We start from the raw sequence: 16,092 nt of genomic DNA, 5'->3' as shown, positions 1-16,092 counted from the left end.
TAAGGTCAAAATGAGGGCCTAGACTTGGGAGCAAAAGTTGGTGCACTCTAGCCCTATGTGTGTGTGTGTATGACACATGATTTTATATATAAAAATTTATAAGATATATAGTAGTAACTACTAAAGAATTTTGAAGTGCTAGGTTTACCTTTTGTAATTAAGATAAGTATTCATAATGGTTTAATAGGCACCTTATTTTAAATTTACATGCAATTTTGGCAAAATATGTACTTTAAGCAACAACATTAAATGCAACAATGTGGCATCTAGACTTAGAGAAAGAAAGCTGTTAGTAATTGAATATCACAACAATAGATGAATCATGACCTTTCGCCATTATAACCATGCATCTAGAGTACCCTTGCTTACATCTAGGCAAATGTGCTATGCTCGAATGTTATGCCACAAGCTTCAAGCACAACCGTATAGAGTGGCAATCATGGTGAGTCTCCAAGGGCATGCAAGTAAGAGCATTGAGGATGTGCATAATTGATTCTTGAATAAGCTTGTAAAGCGTGAAATGAGACGTTTAGCATGTGGCCATGAGTGTGCAATTTTGGCAAAATATGTACTTTAAGCAACAACATTAAATGCAACAACGTGGCATCTAGACTTAGAGAAAGAAAGATGTTAGTAATTGAATATCACAACAATAGATGAATCATGACCTTTCGCCATTATAACCATGCATCTAGAGTACCCTTGCTTACATCTAGGCAAATGTGCTATGCTCGAATGTTATGCCACAAGCTTCAGGCACAACCGTATAGAGTGGCAATCAGAGCATTGAGGATGTGCATAATTGATTCTTGAATAAGCTTGTAAAGCCTGAAATGAGACGTTTAGCATGTGGCCATGAGTGTGGAGACAACCAATGCACCATGTGTCATCAAGAAGGAGACAAAAATCAAACTGAGGCGAATCTACAATAATAGAGAAGTTCATTTATAGGCCAAGAGTTGATTGAGAATTTGCAATATAGCACCTATCCCTAAACTCCTACAAATTGGAGTAAAAAGAAAAGAAATGCAAACATCATCGACACATGGCCATCAATACATATTCACATTAATAAAGCTAAAACGCCCAACCAAATGATTGATTGACAAGTGGAAGCAGCAAGATATCTTTTAAGCTAGAGAACCATGCATTGGAATAATGAATGCATCCATGCCTATGAAATTTAAAGGGAAGAAATCATGGAAGTCTTTACAATAGTCCCCATGTAAAAAGCAACGTCTCAACTTAGAAAAATTGTAAAGAAAGATAATTATAACAATTATAAAAGCATTCAAGAGATAATAGCATATGACAATATGCAAGAGATAACTGAAAAATTGAATGAGAGAATACAAAAATACTTAAAATCAAATCTCTAAAATAATTATTCACCAAAATTGAATGAGAGAATCTCTAAAATTGAATGAGAGAATACAAAAATACTTAAAATCAAATCTCTAAAATAATTATTCACCACAAAGACAAGAAGTCATTTGCAAACAGCAATGACTCGTTTGTATTGAAGTCCAGACGCAACACGTCAGGCTCCAGAGTCGGGGGCGATTGAGCCTATGCTTGACTTTTGGAAGCCGAGACCTGGACTTCAGAGGCTGTCCATGCATGGAAGTTTGGGCTCAAGGCCGAAGATTCAAAGAAGAAGAAGAAAAAGAGAGAGAGCATTAATTCAAGGTCAACTCGAGGGCCTAATCTCGTGAGCGATAGTCCTCCTGTTGCGCTCTATCCTGTGCGTGCGCGTGTGTGTGTGTGTTGGGGCTCATCCCCGTTGTCGATTTCTGAACTCTGTAGTGTACTAAGCCTTGGAGGTTTCCGATTCGTTTCTGGTCCTGCGCCACATTGGGCGCCTGTCCCAATTCTGTTATCTCCGACATTTCCCACGATTTGTTTCTAGTCCTCATCCTGCGTAGGCAGCTTCCTTGAAGAGACAGTGGGTCCTTTTGTGGTTACAAATCGCAGGTTGTGTGTCGTAGGTCCCCTGAGCCGTACATATCAGGGGTTGATTATTGCAGTTATGTGATCTTCGAATAGTCTGGGCATGAGCTACCCTAGCGGCAAGAATGGATATGAAATAGGCATGGAGCCAACCAGAGTGAATTGAAGTTTTGTTTCCAGGTATTTTCTGGGCCGCCAACATGGGCTGCCTCTGTTCTCGGCGATCTACTGTGGATAGCGTTCCGGATTTGCACTCTGTCGATGCCCATGGGCAACCGGATCACCCGGGGCCATTAAAATGCATGGCCAATAAGTGCGAATCCTTTAAGACGAAGAAGAAGTTGCTCCCAGTAGTTACGCCTGAAAGGATGCACCATGCTTCTGTAGACATGGAAGATGTCAGTTTGGAGAATCAGGCCCATCAGCAATACACTGATCGAACTGCAAGTCAGTCACCTTTGATGGCCATAGATAGCCAGTCAGAATTTCAGGGGATGTTCCCAAATGTTACCCCTACAAGGATGCACAGTGACTCAGAGGATATGGAAGATTTAAGTGAGGAGTTTGGAGAAAGGGATTACAAAGGAGATAGGAGCAAACTTGGCCGGGTGCTTTCTACTAAAGCTAAGAGTGTGAGATCAAGGACAACCACTGTGGCAAGAAAAGGGGCTGCAAAGGTAGTTGGCAAACCTTTTTGTTGTTATACCTTGCAATCACCTACACGGCACAATTAAGCATAAGACGTAAGACGAGATGCTAATCTTCTTATGATGTCTAGTAGTGGACCCTCACAGAATTTGTTGAACTCAAGGTCTGTGCTGAGCTGAACCTTTTTATCTACGAGAGTCCTGTGGCAACAACATTTTTGGGTTGTTTGTTACTGGGCTATGTGCCTTTTGCTTGACTGTAATGATTAGTACATGGGCAGGAGCAAGGATGATTGACAGGGCCCATTAGAATGTCCCCTCATTTTTGGCAAGGACTGCTGCTTACAGCCACTGAATGCAAACCATTTGAGGAGATTGCGGCTGATTGGGGGCAACTGAATTGCCAAAGAGAGGGGCCTTTCATAGTTGTTGTGGGCTGGTGACTTCGCTCCCTGCTAGCTGGCCAGCCAGCCTGGATGCCAGTTCTCTTTTTCTTCTTATATGCTCTTGTTGTCTTATAATCTGCTTGTTTTGCCCACCCTTGTATTTGGTAAGAGTGCTACTGCTGATGCTGCTGTTGCAAGGAGAGAGCTTGAAGAACGAGGATACTATTTACCCACAAGCTGGGGCCTTAGTGCCTTGTTACATGGCAAGTGGGGGCATTAAGCTAGGGGCTTAGGTGCATTGTACAAAGAGGGGTGAGTGAATTTGCTCTTCTTGTTTTTCTCATGCTTGGCTTCCCAGAAATTGTGCTCACACATGCAAGGCTGTCTAGCAGATCTTTCCTAACGTTCAGCTACAATATACTTACGCTTTATGTATGAAGAGAGTGCACGATCATAATCGGAGCTCTCTCTATTTGAACTTTCTCTGGCCAAGAGAGATTCATGCTTAAAGATGTGGCATACATAGTTGTCAGGCAGATAAGAGAACTGCCCTGGTTTGAATTTGTTAAGAATCTTCTTGTCACTAGAATGGCTAATGGTTCTAATCTCCCACTGGTACTTCTGTAGCTGGTTTTTTTGTGAATCTCAGGTCTGAGACTATGACTCCAAGTATGTGTATGCTCATACTGTCTCCATTAGCAAAGTTAACTCTGAAGGTCTTTGTACAGATTTGTTCTACAACAATTCAGTGTAGTAGTAGTAGTCTATATATACTATCGATGGATGTGATATTGGTTATGTGAAATGTTGGCTAGGATGATACTTCCCCATATCACATGCTTCTCGGTGTTCGATTGCTTTTCTTTCTTTCTTTTTTCAACAGGTGAATGAGATGGGAGCACTTCTGGGAAGGGCCAGTACTGTTGGTTTTGGGAAGGCAGTAGAAGCGCTTGATACTTTAGGAAGCAGCATGACAAATCTCAACCTTGGAAGTGGTTTTGCTTCAGGGGCTGCACCAAAAGGAAATAAGATCGGAATTCTTGCTTTTGAAGTGGCTAACACAGTTGTGAAGGGTTTTAATCTAAAGGAGTCCTTGTTGCATGAGAACATGAAAGTCATGAAAGAGGAGATTTTACGATCGGAGGGTGTCCAACGGTTGATCTCAACAGATATGGCCGAGTTGCTAAGAATTGCTGCTGCTGATAAAAGGTAACATTACTTCGCATGTATCATGATGCAAGGGTTTTTGACTGCAGTAATATCTTCTCACACCTCAAGGCAGGGCTTATTTCATGGTCCAGAATTGCATACAACTTTAAATACGAAGCCAGTTTTATGCTGTATATTTTTTCAATTTGTGTTACCAAAATTGGTGTCATGCAATTTTTTCTTGGACGTGAGTCCACAGTCCTGCGAAAAAAGACGAGTCAAGACACGTGAGCTTGGAGACATGAACTGTGAGCTGTGAGTGGTGAGCTCAGAGACGTGAGCTGTGATCCTGGACACGTGAACCGTGAGTCTAGAGACAAGAGTCAACCAAAGGACAAGAGTGAAAGGGCTGAATGGGATTTGTATGAGGAAGAGGAACTCTAATTTGGGGGGAGAATTTTTTTAAAACGTTTTTAATGTGGTTTTTGCCACTTTTGATACTGTTTCTGCCTGTCCTGTGTTTTTGCCCAGGCCTGCAGTCCGTTTCAGTACCTTTTTTGCAGAGCTTTGTTGCCCATTTTTCAGCCTGTAGCCCGCTTTAAGCTGTCATCTTTCCCTTTCTTCTTCCTCTTCTCCTCTGAGGTCTGGTCAGGAGGCCTCATACATCACAGCAGGTGTCACAAATGTGTCAAATAGCCATCACGTAGTCCTAGGCTCGTGGAAGGGAGCCTGGAAGCACTGTTGCTCCAATTGAGAAAGAATACCCTGAATGCCAGGCAAGGGCCCGTCCAGGATTTGCATCATGGGTGATATAAGAAGGCTAGAGATGTCGATAGTCTGCTGTGAGGATGAGGCTGCTTGATGGCTGGCCAGGATCTCTTGAATCCAGGGCTGATGAGCTGGGGGTGGTCGGTGTCTGATGGGACGAGAGCGTCTAGCTCTCTGGAGTGTCCGTGCCTGATCTAATGTGACTCCCATTGGCCTGCTGTCAGGGGGCAGTGTGGTACAGGCTCCCGTATCCTGTGTGGTGGGCTCTGGTGCCTCCTTATCCACCCCTCTAGGCTGGAAAAAACTGGTGATGGTAAGTTGAGAGGAGGGCTGTTTGGGGGGAGGATCTCTGAGTAGTGACCCTTTGTGTCGGTTTAGATCCAATAGGAAGAGTCCAAGGCACCTCTGATCTGGGTACTCCATGATCACGGATAAGGGTCCAAAGCCCTCTCTCAATAGACAATGAACTCATAGTAGACTGGGCATTGGCAAACATGGTGCTCCCTCGACTCAACCCCCCATCTGGGATAAGGGTCCAAAGCTTTCTCTGAATAGAGAATGAACTCTCTCTTTGATCTCATAGTAGACTAGGCACTGGCAAGCATAGTGCTCCTCTATTTGACAGAGTCTACATGTCCTGTCCTCTCTGGGTATTCGTTCAGCTCTGCTAGGCTCTATCCTCAGTTTATGGGATGATATCCTAAGTTGGCCAATGGCTATCCTCATAGCATGGGACATGAAGGCATTGAGATAACTTGGTCTCTGTATGAAACCATCTGCTGTGAATCTCAGGAAATGATCTCTGTAGTACTGCATCTTGGTAGGCAATGGGCCTACCAGTGTGATCCATGTGTTAAGTGTATATAAAACTAGTAGATCGTAGCGGATCGTGATCCATGTGTTAAGTGTGTATAGCCCTAGTAGATCGTAGCGGATCACCCGGTTCCTGTCCTCCTATGTAAGCCTAATGTATGGGGAATTTGGATCATACTGAAATGGAGGGAGCCGGTTCATCTGTAATCCATGTGCCTGAAACCAGGTGAGTTTTGTGCCATACCACTATGAATGCTCTCCTTCGGCCGCTATGTCTTGTGATGACTGTAGTGCAAATTAGGGGGAGTCGAAGTGGATCCGTCTCCCTCACCCTCGGTATATAAGCGATTGTCTGGAACAGGCCCTCCATCAACATAGGAGCCACAACAAACTCAGCTTGGATGATCTGGTGGGGAACAGATGGCTTTCTGCGTATCATCTGTGATAGCATCATGATCCGAGGATGCTCTATGCGTTGCCAATCTGCCGGGGATAAATCTGGTGCCGAGAAGGGAGGTGCATACATAAGTGCTGGGGTGACTAGGGTGTCAAAAAGCCAACCCTTCGTCCTCGACTCCTGAAAATGCGCCTGGAACATTGCCTCTCCAATAAGGCTAGAGCTTCATATTCTCTGGTGAGTCTATCCTGAGAGGCTGAGCTGCATGTCTCGTAGAGAAGCATGGACTCGTGAAGGTAGCTCCAAGACATGGGTGCACCACCTCAACCTTGCTACCCATGTAAGTGATCTATGTACGGCTTGCAACTGGGGTAGGAGGTGTGGAATACCACAACTGCGGTTTTCCCAAGGTTGACTGAGAGCCCCCTCTGTGTGCAGAAATCCTGTAAAGTATCCATGTGCTTCTGTAGCCCCTTCTCAGAATCTGCAATGAGCTCAATATCATCAGCATATAAAAGGATGGAAACAAGAATACCTCGTAGAAAAGCTCCTCTGCCTCCGGTTCTGTCAATGAAATCTGAGATCTCATCTATGTAAAGTCCAAAGAGGGGCAGAGATAGTGGGCATCCTTGTTTCACCCCGATGGTGCTAGAGACCTCCTCAGATAGTCCTCCTGGGCACTCACCTTCACCCTGCCAATAACTAACTCATATAAGGCAATGATAGCCCAGATCAGCGCTGTAGGAGACGGCCCGAGGCACTGCATCAAAAGCTTTGTGGAAGTCCACAAAGCAGCAATATAGTCAGCGGCCATCTGCCTTGGCCTGCTCGATGATAGCCCAAATCGTGAAAATGTGATCCAGCGTGGAGAAGGTTCTCCTGAATCCTGCCTGCCCCGGTGCCCTGTATTCCTCTCTGCCAGTGTGCTGAGCTCAGACTCAAGTATAGATCCATAGAGCTTTGCCAAGATATGGCCGATCATGATGGTTTTGTAGTTATTAGGATCCATGGGGTCTCACGCCTTATGGATAGGCACAATAATGTGATGACTAGGTGGGGGGAAAGCCCTCTAAGAGGGCCCTATTAAACATATGGGCTAGGAGGGGCGCCAGGGTGTCGCGTGCATAAGAGAGGCACGCTCAGCCATAAGCCCCTCGTGATCTTGTGGATGGCCGTTCTTCTGAAGCTTGCATATAGCCTTCACCACCACGTCTCCTGTGAAGAAGGTGGATCTAGTGGGACGTGCGTGAGGTGGATGGGGAGGGGGGGTATGTAGTATAATGCGTGTGCATATGAGTGCCAGATTCTGGCACGCTGGAATGCGGAGGCCCAGTCCAAGGTAACTCCTCTCGGGTGAGGTGGGTCCATGGGATCCATGGGTGTCCTCCTGCTCCTAGCTCCTGAAGTAGCTAGTGATGGTTGTCTGGCGAGGGAGGGGTGGGGGTGGCTGCTGTGGCCAAAGCTCTCTCAAGAAAGTGTCCCTGTGTCTGCGGAGCTCAAGCAAGAAGATCCCTAGGTAGCGCTAGTCCAGGAAGTTGGTGATCCTAGAAAGTGAGCAATCCCTTATGGAACATATAATGAAACCTCCTGGGGATCTCATAGTATATTGGAGAGAGAGAGAGAGTTTTTCTGATTTTCTGGTTTTCAAAGGTTTTCTTACTGGACAAAATAGGGGAAAATCTGAGAGAGAATGAAAATCAGGGCAGAAGTGTGCAAAGATGGCTTTTGTTTTTGGTTGCTTTTTTTTTTTTTTTTTTTTTTTTTTGGGGGGGGGGGGGGGGTTTCTTCCCCCTTCTTGCTTTCTCTGGTTTTCTGTTGCTACAGAAATCAACAAGCATTGATTTTGGGGGAAAATTGCCCTGAAGGAGCAATTTGGGGAAAGGGGGAAACAAAAAGACAAATCGATTGCCTGGATTGCAAAGGGGCAGCACAAGGCGAAAGCATGGAGCTATTGCAGTGTGAGCGCCCAAGTGAGTAGGGCAGTACACGCAAGATAGCTTGTGCAACTCTTAGGTGACAGGCAGAGTGGGCATGGTGGGCATCTTGGCAGGCCCTGTATCACCCAAAGCCCAACGACCAGCGAGCAGCCTTCAGCTGGTGTGCGCAGGGGTGGACATGGTTGGCAGCAGGTGTGGGGGGTGTATGCTGGGAGCAAGCAGCACGGGCAGCACAAGGGGGAGAGAGAGAGAGAAAGAGAGAAAGAATATATTAACGTCTACTAGAGACCCAAAGGATCTATCAGACCAAAAAGATGTTACATGTAATCCATGTGTAAACTGGATGTCAAAACAACATGAAAATAAAAATATCAGGGTCTATGTACTAGGTGGGTCCCTGTGTATACGATATGATAAGTAGAAAAAAAAAACTCATGTATCCTTGACAGAGTATAGCGCCATGATATCTACCTCATGTGGTGGCGCCTCCCTGAGGTGTTGAAAAATAGCAGGGTCTATGTATTAGGTGGATCCCTGTGTTTAGGAAACAAAAAACTCATGTATCCTTGACAGAGTATTGGGCCATGATATCTACTTCATGTGGTGGTGCCTCCCTCAGGTGTCAAAGAATATCTTGAATCTCGAGCGGATGGGTCGAGGGCCTGAATCTCTGAGGGCAGGGGCTCTCTGGAGGGAGGCAGCCCGATCTCTGATAACTCCACGGGTGCGGGTAGCAAGAACCTCCCAGGGTGGTTGATCGCGGGGTCTGGTCTGCAGTGTGTGTTGCATATGCTTCGTGTGGCTCGCTGGGGGCTGGGTGGGTTCTGGTGGCTATGTCTGCTAGGGGCTAAAGAAAGTTGTGAACAGCCTGAGTGGGGTCCTGCTGTTCTCTCCTCTGTGTGTGGGCGCGTCAGGGACTTTTGGTGTCGGTGCATCTCTAACAAGAACATCCTCATGCATCTTTGATCACTGTAGTGCATCACTCAAGCAAAAGGGCCAATTAATCTCTGAATTGGCAATGAAACCTCCCCCATCGCTCACCAATCGATCATAGTGTGCATATCCAAGCTTCCAGTGGGATACCCTCAACCCGTGCTATCTATCCTAAGTCAATCGGCAATGTTACCAGGGTTGTTTCTCGTACCAGTACGAACCTATTCGTATCGTACGGTATGGCACCGTACGATATTGTACGGCTTTGTATGGTACATAAAAAAAAAAAAATCCCAGATGCTAAAAAAAAAAAGAAATCCTGCTCAATGAAGATCCCAAATGCCCGCAATACTTCGCAGCTTTCGTATCCACTCAATATTCCTTATGGGGTTGTTGAGAGACCTAAAAAATCTAGCAAGGTAGACTGGTAGTGTACACTTGATTGGTAGGTCTTGCTACATTACTTGGAGATCACTGGTGTAGGTAGGCTAGACTTTAGCTGAAGCTCCCGCCTTCACCCTGCGTACGCTGCTCGCTGCTCGCTGCTCGCTGCTCGCCTGCCCTCCCTTGCGCCCCCCCTCCTTCCCCCGCCTGCCTGCCTTCGCTTCTGCGCCCCCCCCCTCATCGCTGCTGCGCCCCCCCCCCCCCCCCCCCCCCCCCCGGTCTAGCCTCTCCGCCTGCTCGCATCCCCCCCGCCTAGCCTCTTCGCCTATCTTCAGCAGCGCCCCGCCCCCCCCCTTCCTTGCGCATTGCTGCCCTCCCCCCTTTTTTTCTTTTCGCGTTGCGCCCCCCCCCCCCCCCCCCCCTACTCGCCTGCTCGCCCCCCCCCCCCGCCTAGCCTCTTTGCCTTTCTTCAGCAGCGCCCCGCCCCCCCTGGTTTTATCCTTCGTCTTTTCGCCCACTCCCCCCCCCCCCTCCTTCGCGCTGTTTTCCACCCCCAGGGGGTTTTGTGTTTTTTCCCTTTTCCTCCGGTCTTCCGCCTCTTTGTGTGCAGCCCGTTTCTTGCAGGTTTTCCGCTTTCGCCTCGCCTTCGCCTGAGCTTCAGACTCTGATGGAGACTCCTCCCGCCTCGTCTCAGAGGGACTCATCAGCAGCCCCCTCGCCCGCCCCCGAGGTCATCCCCATCAGGCTTTCTCTTTCGCCGGAAGAGGAAGCGAGCCTCACCGCAGAGGTGGAACGCCTCCAGGCTCATTCCACCATCTGCCGTATAGTCGGCACTCGCCCCAGCAGAGGGGAGATCAGGGATCTTCTTCAGGCTCGCCTTCTTGCAGATGTGGGCAAGATCCTGGATGTACAGCTCCTGGGCCGGGGCCATTATTAGATCGAGTTCGAGGCCGCCCAAAGCGTTGCCAAGGTCCTTGCCATGAGTCCTCTGGACATCAGGGGTGCTCGGGCTTTCTTCAGACCTTGGCAGCATGGATTTGACCCAGCAGCGGCGGAGCAGGGAGAGCGCCTCTTCCATATTACAGTTTGTTTCCCTGGTCTCCGCCGGGAGTATCTTCCGCTCCTCTCCAGGCTCGGAGCATTGGTGGGCTCGGTACTAGAGACGGGTCCCTCTGCTGCTTCAGTGGTGGCCAGAGCAGCTGGGCTACCCTCGGTCAGAGTGTTGGTGTCTGACATCTCCTCCCTTCCTAAGGTCATTCAGCTACCTAGGATAGGGGGGGGGTGGATAGATCAGAGAGTGGAGTTCTCGGGGCTCCCGAACCAGTGCTTCATTTGCAGGCAGGTCGGTCATCTGGCCAAGGCCTGCCCTCGCAGGAGACCTCAACCCTCACCACAGCAGCAGGCTACTGATGGCCCGCCCACAGATTCGGCTCGGCAGGCTGCCTCAGGGACGCCTGCTCAGGCCACAGAGACCTGGGAGTGGCAGCCTGGACAGGGGCGCCGCCGAGGGAGACAGCCACAGTAGCACGCCCAGAGACCGCTGCAGCAGCAGCCACAGTCTCAGCCTCACTGGGTTCCCGTGAGGAACAGCTTTGCTCCCCTTCAGGAGGAGACCCCTGCAGCGACCGAGGACCAGGAGATGCCAGCTCCCCCTCCTTCACCCCCCCCACCCCCGTCCCCTCCCACCGCCTCGCTTCCACCATCGCCTCCTCCCGCCCCCGCTCCGGTTTCGGCAGCGGCTCCCTCTCCACCTCCCTCGCCTCCCCCTCCTCCCCCTCCGCCCGCCTCACCTTCCTGGGAGACCCTGGCAGTTCCCTGGCGCTCACCTGCAGTCCGGAGAGCGCTGAGCACTGACCTCGCTCGAGCATCACAGAGGAGACCTATGCCGATTAGGGCCTCACGGATTTCATCTATCCGCAGTCGGCTGAGTCGCCTTGGCATTAGACAGCGCTCGGAGGCCTTTGACTATACCTTCACACGGCTTTTTGGAGCAGAGGGCCCTCATGAGCCAGCACCCATTCGAGTTCATGTAGTGATACCTCCGGCCCGAGGGGAGGAGGCACTAGACTCAGCGGTGGCCTTCTCGTTCCCTCTATGTGGACCTTGTGATCGGGAGTGGACTCTTGAGCTCGCTCTCAGCACTTTGAAGACTCAGGCAGTTGAGTTTTCTCACCACATGAGCGATCTGGAGGTGACAGATGTGATAGGTCGACTTTGGGAGTTGGCTCATTTTTTCTTGGATCCCGGGAGTGTGGATATCTCAGGGATTCGGCATTTGGTCGTGCGCATAGTGGCAGACTTGGCACGCGACCCTGGATATGTGAGTATACACGAGGTTTCTCTGTCAGAGCAGGAGGCAGTCGCCATGGGCCACAGCCACTGGCGCCTGATCCGGGATTCTAGCAGTACACCGGGTGGGCAGATTCGTAGCCGCTCGGATGGGGACTACTCTCCATCCAAGCCGCTTGCGAAGGCCCGCCGTACGGCTGAGACAGCATCCACCTCAGCAGGGCATCCATGAGGATCATCTCATGGAATGTACAGGGCCTTGGCGGAGCACACTTTATACGCTATCGAGGTTGCTTGAGGCAGGAGCTTCAGAGGTGCCTGGTTGGTGGCAGCATTGACATTTTGATGATGGAGGAGCACCACTTGGGTGAGAGCAGGATCCGGAGATATGGTTCGGTGATGCCTGGTAGATGGGACACTTTTTGGTCTGCAGGGTTTGGTCCTTTGGGTGGACAGGGAGGAGTATGCATGGTTATTGCAGATGTATGGCGGCAGGCCATTGTGGATCGAGGGGTCATTGTGCCTGGTAGAGCACAGTATGTCATTCTGAGGATGCATGATGAGCTATTGGGTGTGCTCAACATCTATGCGCCCAATCATGCTAGTGCTAGAGCAGAGTTCTGGACTCAGGTTACAGATGCATTGCCAGAGGCCGCACATTGGTGTGTTGGGGGAGACTTCAACATGCTTGAGGACCCGGCAGATAGGGTGGGAGGCAGTCATGTTACAGTGCACGGCATGGAGCTTGCAGCTTGGGACCGGTTTTGCATGTCACTGAGGATCACTGATGCATGGCAGCATGGGGCTTTCTCCCGGTCTCAGGACAGTCTTAGTTTCTCTCGGTCGGATCGCCGGCAGGGAGGGACTAATCTATCACGGATTGATCGCTTTTATGTGGGCGATTGGTTAGGGGAGCGAGGGGGCTCCGTCGGCATTCTCGCTGGCACCTCATTTTCAGATCATGCGCCAGTTATATTGACATTGGAGGAGGGGACACGGGAGCCCAGCTTGCAGTTGAGGATCCCAGAGAGGGTACTTGCAGATCCCAGTCTCGCTGAGGACATTGAGAGGATCTGGCATGATAGTCAGTGCTCTGACCAGGATGCAGCGGGCCAGTGTGCCCAGGGACTCATTGATCTTAGCTCTTTTCTGCACGCTGCAGCTTTGACACGACTGGGAGAGATTCGCGAGCGGGAGCAACGGCTGAGACGCAGCCTTGCTTCGCTACAGCGCCTTCAGGAGCAGCAGCCTGCATGTGAGTGGGTGGCGTCCCAGCTGAGCCAGGCACGCCAGGAGGTTAGAGAGGTAGAGGAGCAGAGACATGAGTTTTATTATCGTCGTCAGGCCTCTCAGTGGACGCAGCTTGGAGATAGAGTGACTGGGGAGTTTTTTGAGATCACTGGACCCCGTCATGCGCGAGCAGGAGTCCGCTAGCTTGGTAGACCGGATGGATCGGTAGCTACTGAGCTCGGGGAGATCAGAGCCATTGCCACTGCTTTTTATAGTGACCTGCTTTCAGCGGAGCCTGCCACTGAGGATCGAGATGGTTGCAGACAGACTGTGTGGGCCCATGTGCAGAGGAGGGTCACAGACCATATGCGTACAGTTCTAGGTGCGCCTCTGTCAGAGATTGAGCTTGCCGAGGCCTTGAGGGTCCTGTCGCGACATAGTTGCCCAGGGGAGGACGGACTGACGCCGGCCTTTTTTATGCGCTATTGGGACCTTTTGGGGCCAGGCCTCCGCAGGGGCTTTCAGCATGTTTTGGACACTGGGGTGATGCCGCAGAGCTTTTCAGAGGGCTTGATCTATCTTATCCCCAAGGGGGAGGGAGTATCAGATGACATTCGGCATTGGAGGCCTATTACGATCCTCAATACTGTCTACAAGGTCTTAGCAAAGGCCTTGAGTTTGAGGATCCAGCCCTTCCTGGGGGAGTTGATTCATGCTACTCAGACAGGATTTGTCAAGGAGCGCAGTATCCTTGACAACACTTTACTTTCTGGGAGGCGACGGCCCGAGCTAGATTTCTTGGCGAGGACTTGGTCGTGATGCTTCTCGATTTTGAGAAGGCATACGATAGAGTTGATTGGGGATTCTTAGAGGGCACTATGCTTCGCCTGGGCTTTGGGCCAGGATGGATCAGAGGGGTGGCAGCTCTGTATTCCACAGCTCGTAGCCAGGTGCTGATTGCAGGAGGACAGGGGCCGAGTTTTGAGCTGACCAGATCAGTCCGTCAGGGGTGTCCTCTCGCCCCTTTCCTTTTTCTCTTCTTTGCGGAGGCTATGAGTATGTATTTGACGGCAGAGGAGGTTGGTTTGAGAGGACTTCAGCTCCCAGTCCGGGGAGAGGATTTGCTTGATGCTGAGTTTGCAGACGACACGGGCTTATTTTTGCATGGCCAAGAGGCCAATCTTATTCGAGCTGAGCAGTCGCTCCAGTTTTTTAGTGCAGCTTCGGGAGCATTGATCAATTGGCGCAAGACAGTGGCCTTTTGGATCAGTAGTGCTCCCACTCCGGCATGGAGCCCGGACCCCGGTTTTAGATGGATTCCTCCAGGCACAGCAGTGCGGTATTTGGGATGCCAGATTGGCCTCGATTTGTCACCTGAGCAGCAGATTGCCCCGCTTCTTCTGAGCATTCGGAAGAAGCTATTGTATTGGAGTACAGCTCGACTATCCTTGGCTGGGAGGGTGGTGGTGGCAAATCAGGTGCTGTTAGCGACCATGTGGTACATTACGTCTTGCTGGATTTTCTCGAGCTCTTGCATCAGCCAGGTACAGAGGCTGATCAGGAACTTTCTATGGTCTGGGCGGGACGGTCAGCCAGCTCGGGCAAAGGTTGCATGGGCAGTTATTACACTTCCGCTGGCTCAGGGCGGTTTGGGCATTATAGATCCAGTCGATCAGAGTAGAGCCTTATTGGGGAAGCTCATTGTTCGGGGGTTGCTTCCAGGCGCTGAGCCTTGGAAAGAGCTCCTCTTGCAGCGACTGCAGGCTCGGGCGCCCCCTGCAGGGGGTACTTGGGCACCAGAGATTCGCTGGATCTTCATAGAGATGAGGAGGACAGGCCTCAGTAGAGGATGGGAGGACAGATTTGCTTTGAGTATCCTGAGAGCTTGGGAGCTGCTGAGACCGGGGCTCTCTCAGCGGCCTCCTTCGTGTGTTGAGGAGCGGGCCAGGCAGCCGCTCATCTGGAGCCCAGCGGTTCGTACGGAGCAGGGTCATATGCTGGGTTCTCGGCCTCGTCTAGCCTGGGGACCTTTAGCGGCAGGCCCAGCTCGTAGTTTTGGAGACTGGCAGGCTTTCTGCAGTCTACCAGAGGAGATCCAGGTGGAGAGGCTGAGTCACTTCAGAGGGGAGTTGATTATGAGGGATGATATTCAGGAGGCACTTACAGAGGAGTGGTTCACACCTCTCGAGCCAGTGGCCCCACGGTGGATGGGAGCCTTTACACAGTTGGAGATCCTGATTGCTGTCAGAGCTAGCACTGAGGATGGCAGATGCCTCTACTATGAGATTCAGGATGAGGGCAGACTCCAGAGAGTGGAGGTGGAGTCGCCTTTAGTTGCAGAGTGCACCTTTCAGAGGATTCGGGTAGTGGCTGCCGCTTCTCGGAAGTGGCATATTGACCCCGACCCTGCTGATGTGCTCCCGGATTGGCGCATATGGGCATATGCAGCGCGCCCCTTGGCCCGGCTACAGTGGGACCCCGGGGAGTACGAGTGGCATGATCCTTATGCATCCCTTGAGGCCACAGAGATCACCTTTTTCCAGTATACTGTTCGGCTGGGACGGCATATTTTGACGGCGAGGAGGACGGTTTCTCCAGCGGCAGCGGGGCATTGGCGATTGCAGGGACTCTCACAGGAGTTCCTGGAGGATTTCTGGGCTCGGGCAGGCTCGCAGGATCTCGGCTTTTCAGTGGCTGGTCGCCCACAGGGGCTCAGCAGTTGGCACTTGGCTTGTTTACAGCGGTCTTCCGGCGGCCTGCGTCCGATGCGGCCACCCTATGGAGACACAGAGACATTGCCTTTGGGACTGCCCTCAGGCACAGCAGATTTGGCTGCGGATACTGCGTATTCTGGGCCCCCTCTCTCCAGAGGGTGTGTTTACGTGGGGTGCCGCTGCTTGGTCGACTTCGTCAGGGCCTGCTATGGGCTATGAGATGGAGCAGGGCAGTCAGGCCATCAGATTTATTAGGGGCCAGCCTCGCCTGGTTCCGGCACCGGATTTCTCGTCCGCCAGCTGGACACAGGAGAGGGATTTACGATGGGAGCTCCTCAGCAGCCTCACCATCTGGTTCACCTGGAGGGCCCGGTGCTTTACGGCCTTTGAGGGGAGATTGGAGCCACCAGCAGAGACTGTACGGGGGATTTGGCAGGAGTTGATCCACACCCTGCGAGGACAGTTCGACCGCATCCGGGGAGACTCGGATGCGGC

At 50.9% G+C, this 16,092-nt stretch overlaps 1 protein-coding gene across 1 annotated transcript in view; it reads left to right on the top strand.

Moving 5' to 3' along the window:
* Nucleotides 1-1,483: 1,483 nt before the first annotated feature.
* Nucleotides 1,484-16,092, top strand: part of LOC147616220 (protein PSK SIMULATOR 1-like) — an 82,508-nt gene continuing 67,899 nt past the window's right edge. The window contains exons 1-2 of the mRNA XM_086777231.1: nt 1,484-2,627; nt 3,867-4,192. Of these exons, the coding sequence (XP_086633357.1) occupies nt 2,151-2,627; nt 3,867-4,192 (803 nt within the window). The 5' untranslated portion in view covers nt 1,484-2,150. The remainder of the gene's footprint in view (nt 2,628-3,866; nt 4,193-16,092) is intronic.

The sequence above is a fragment of the Cibotium barometz genome, chromosome 38 (genome assembly GCF_041138505.1).
Source record: "Cibotium barometz isolate CiBa-2024 chromosome 38, ASM4113850v1, whole genome shotgun sequence".
In the NCBI taxonomy this organism is placed as follows: domain Eukaryota; kingdom Viridiplantae; phylum Streptophyta; class Polypodiopsida; order Cyatheales; family Cibotiaceae; genus Cibotium; species Cibotium barometz.
The sequence above is the reverse complement of the archived record's forward strand: the minus strand, read 5'-3'. Positions and strand labels throughout refer to the sequence as shown.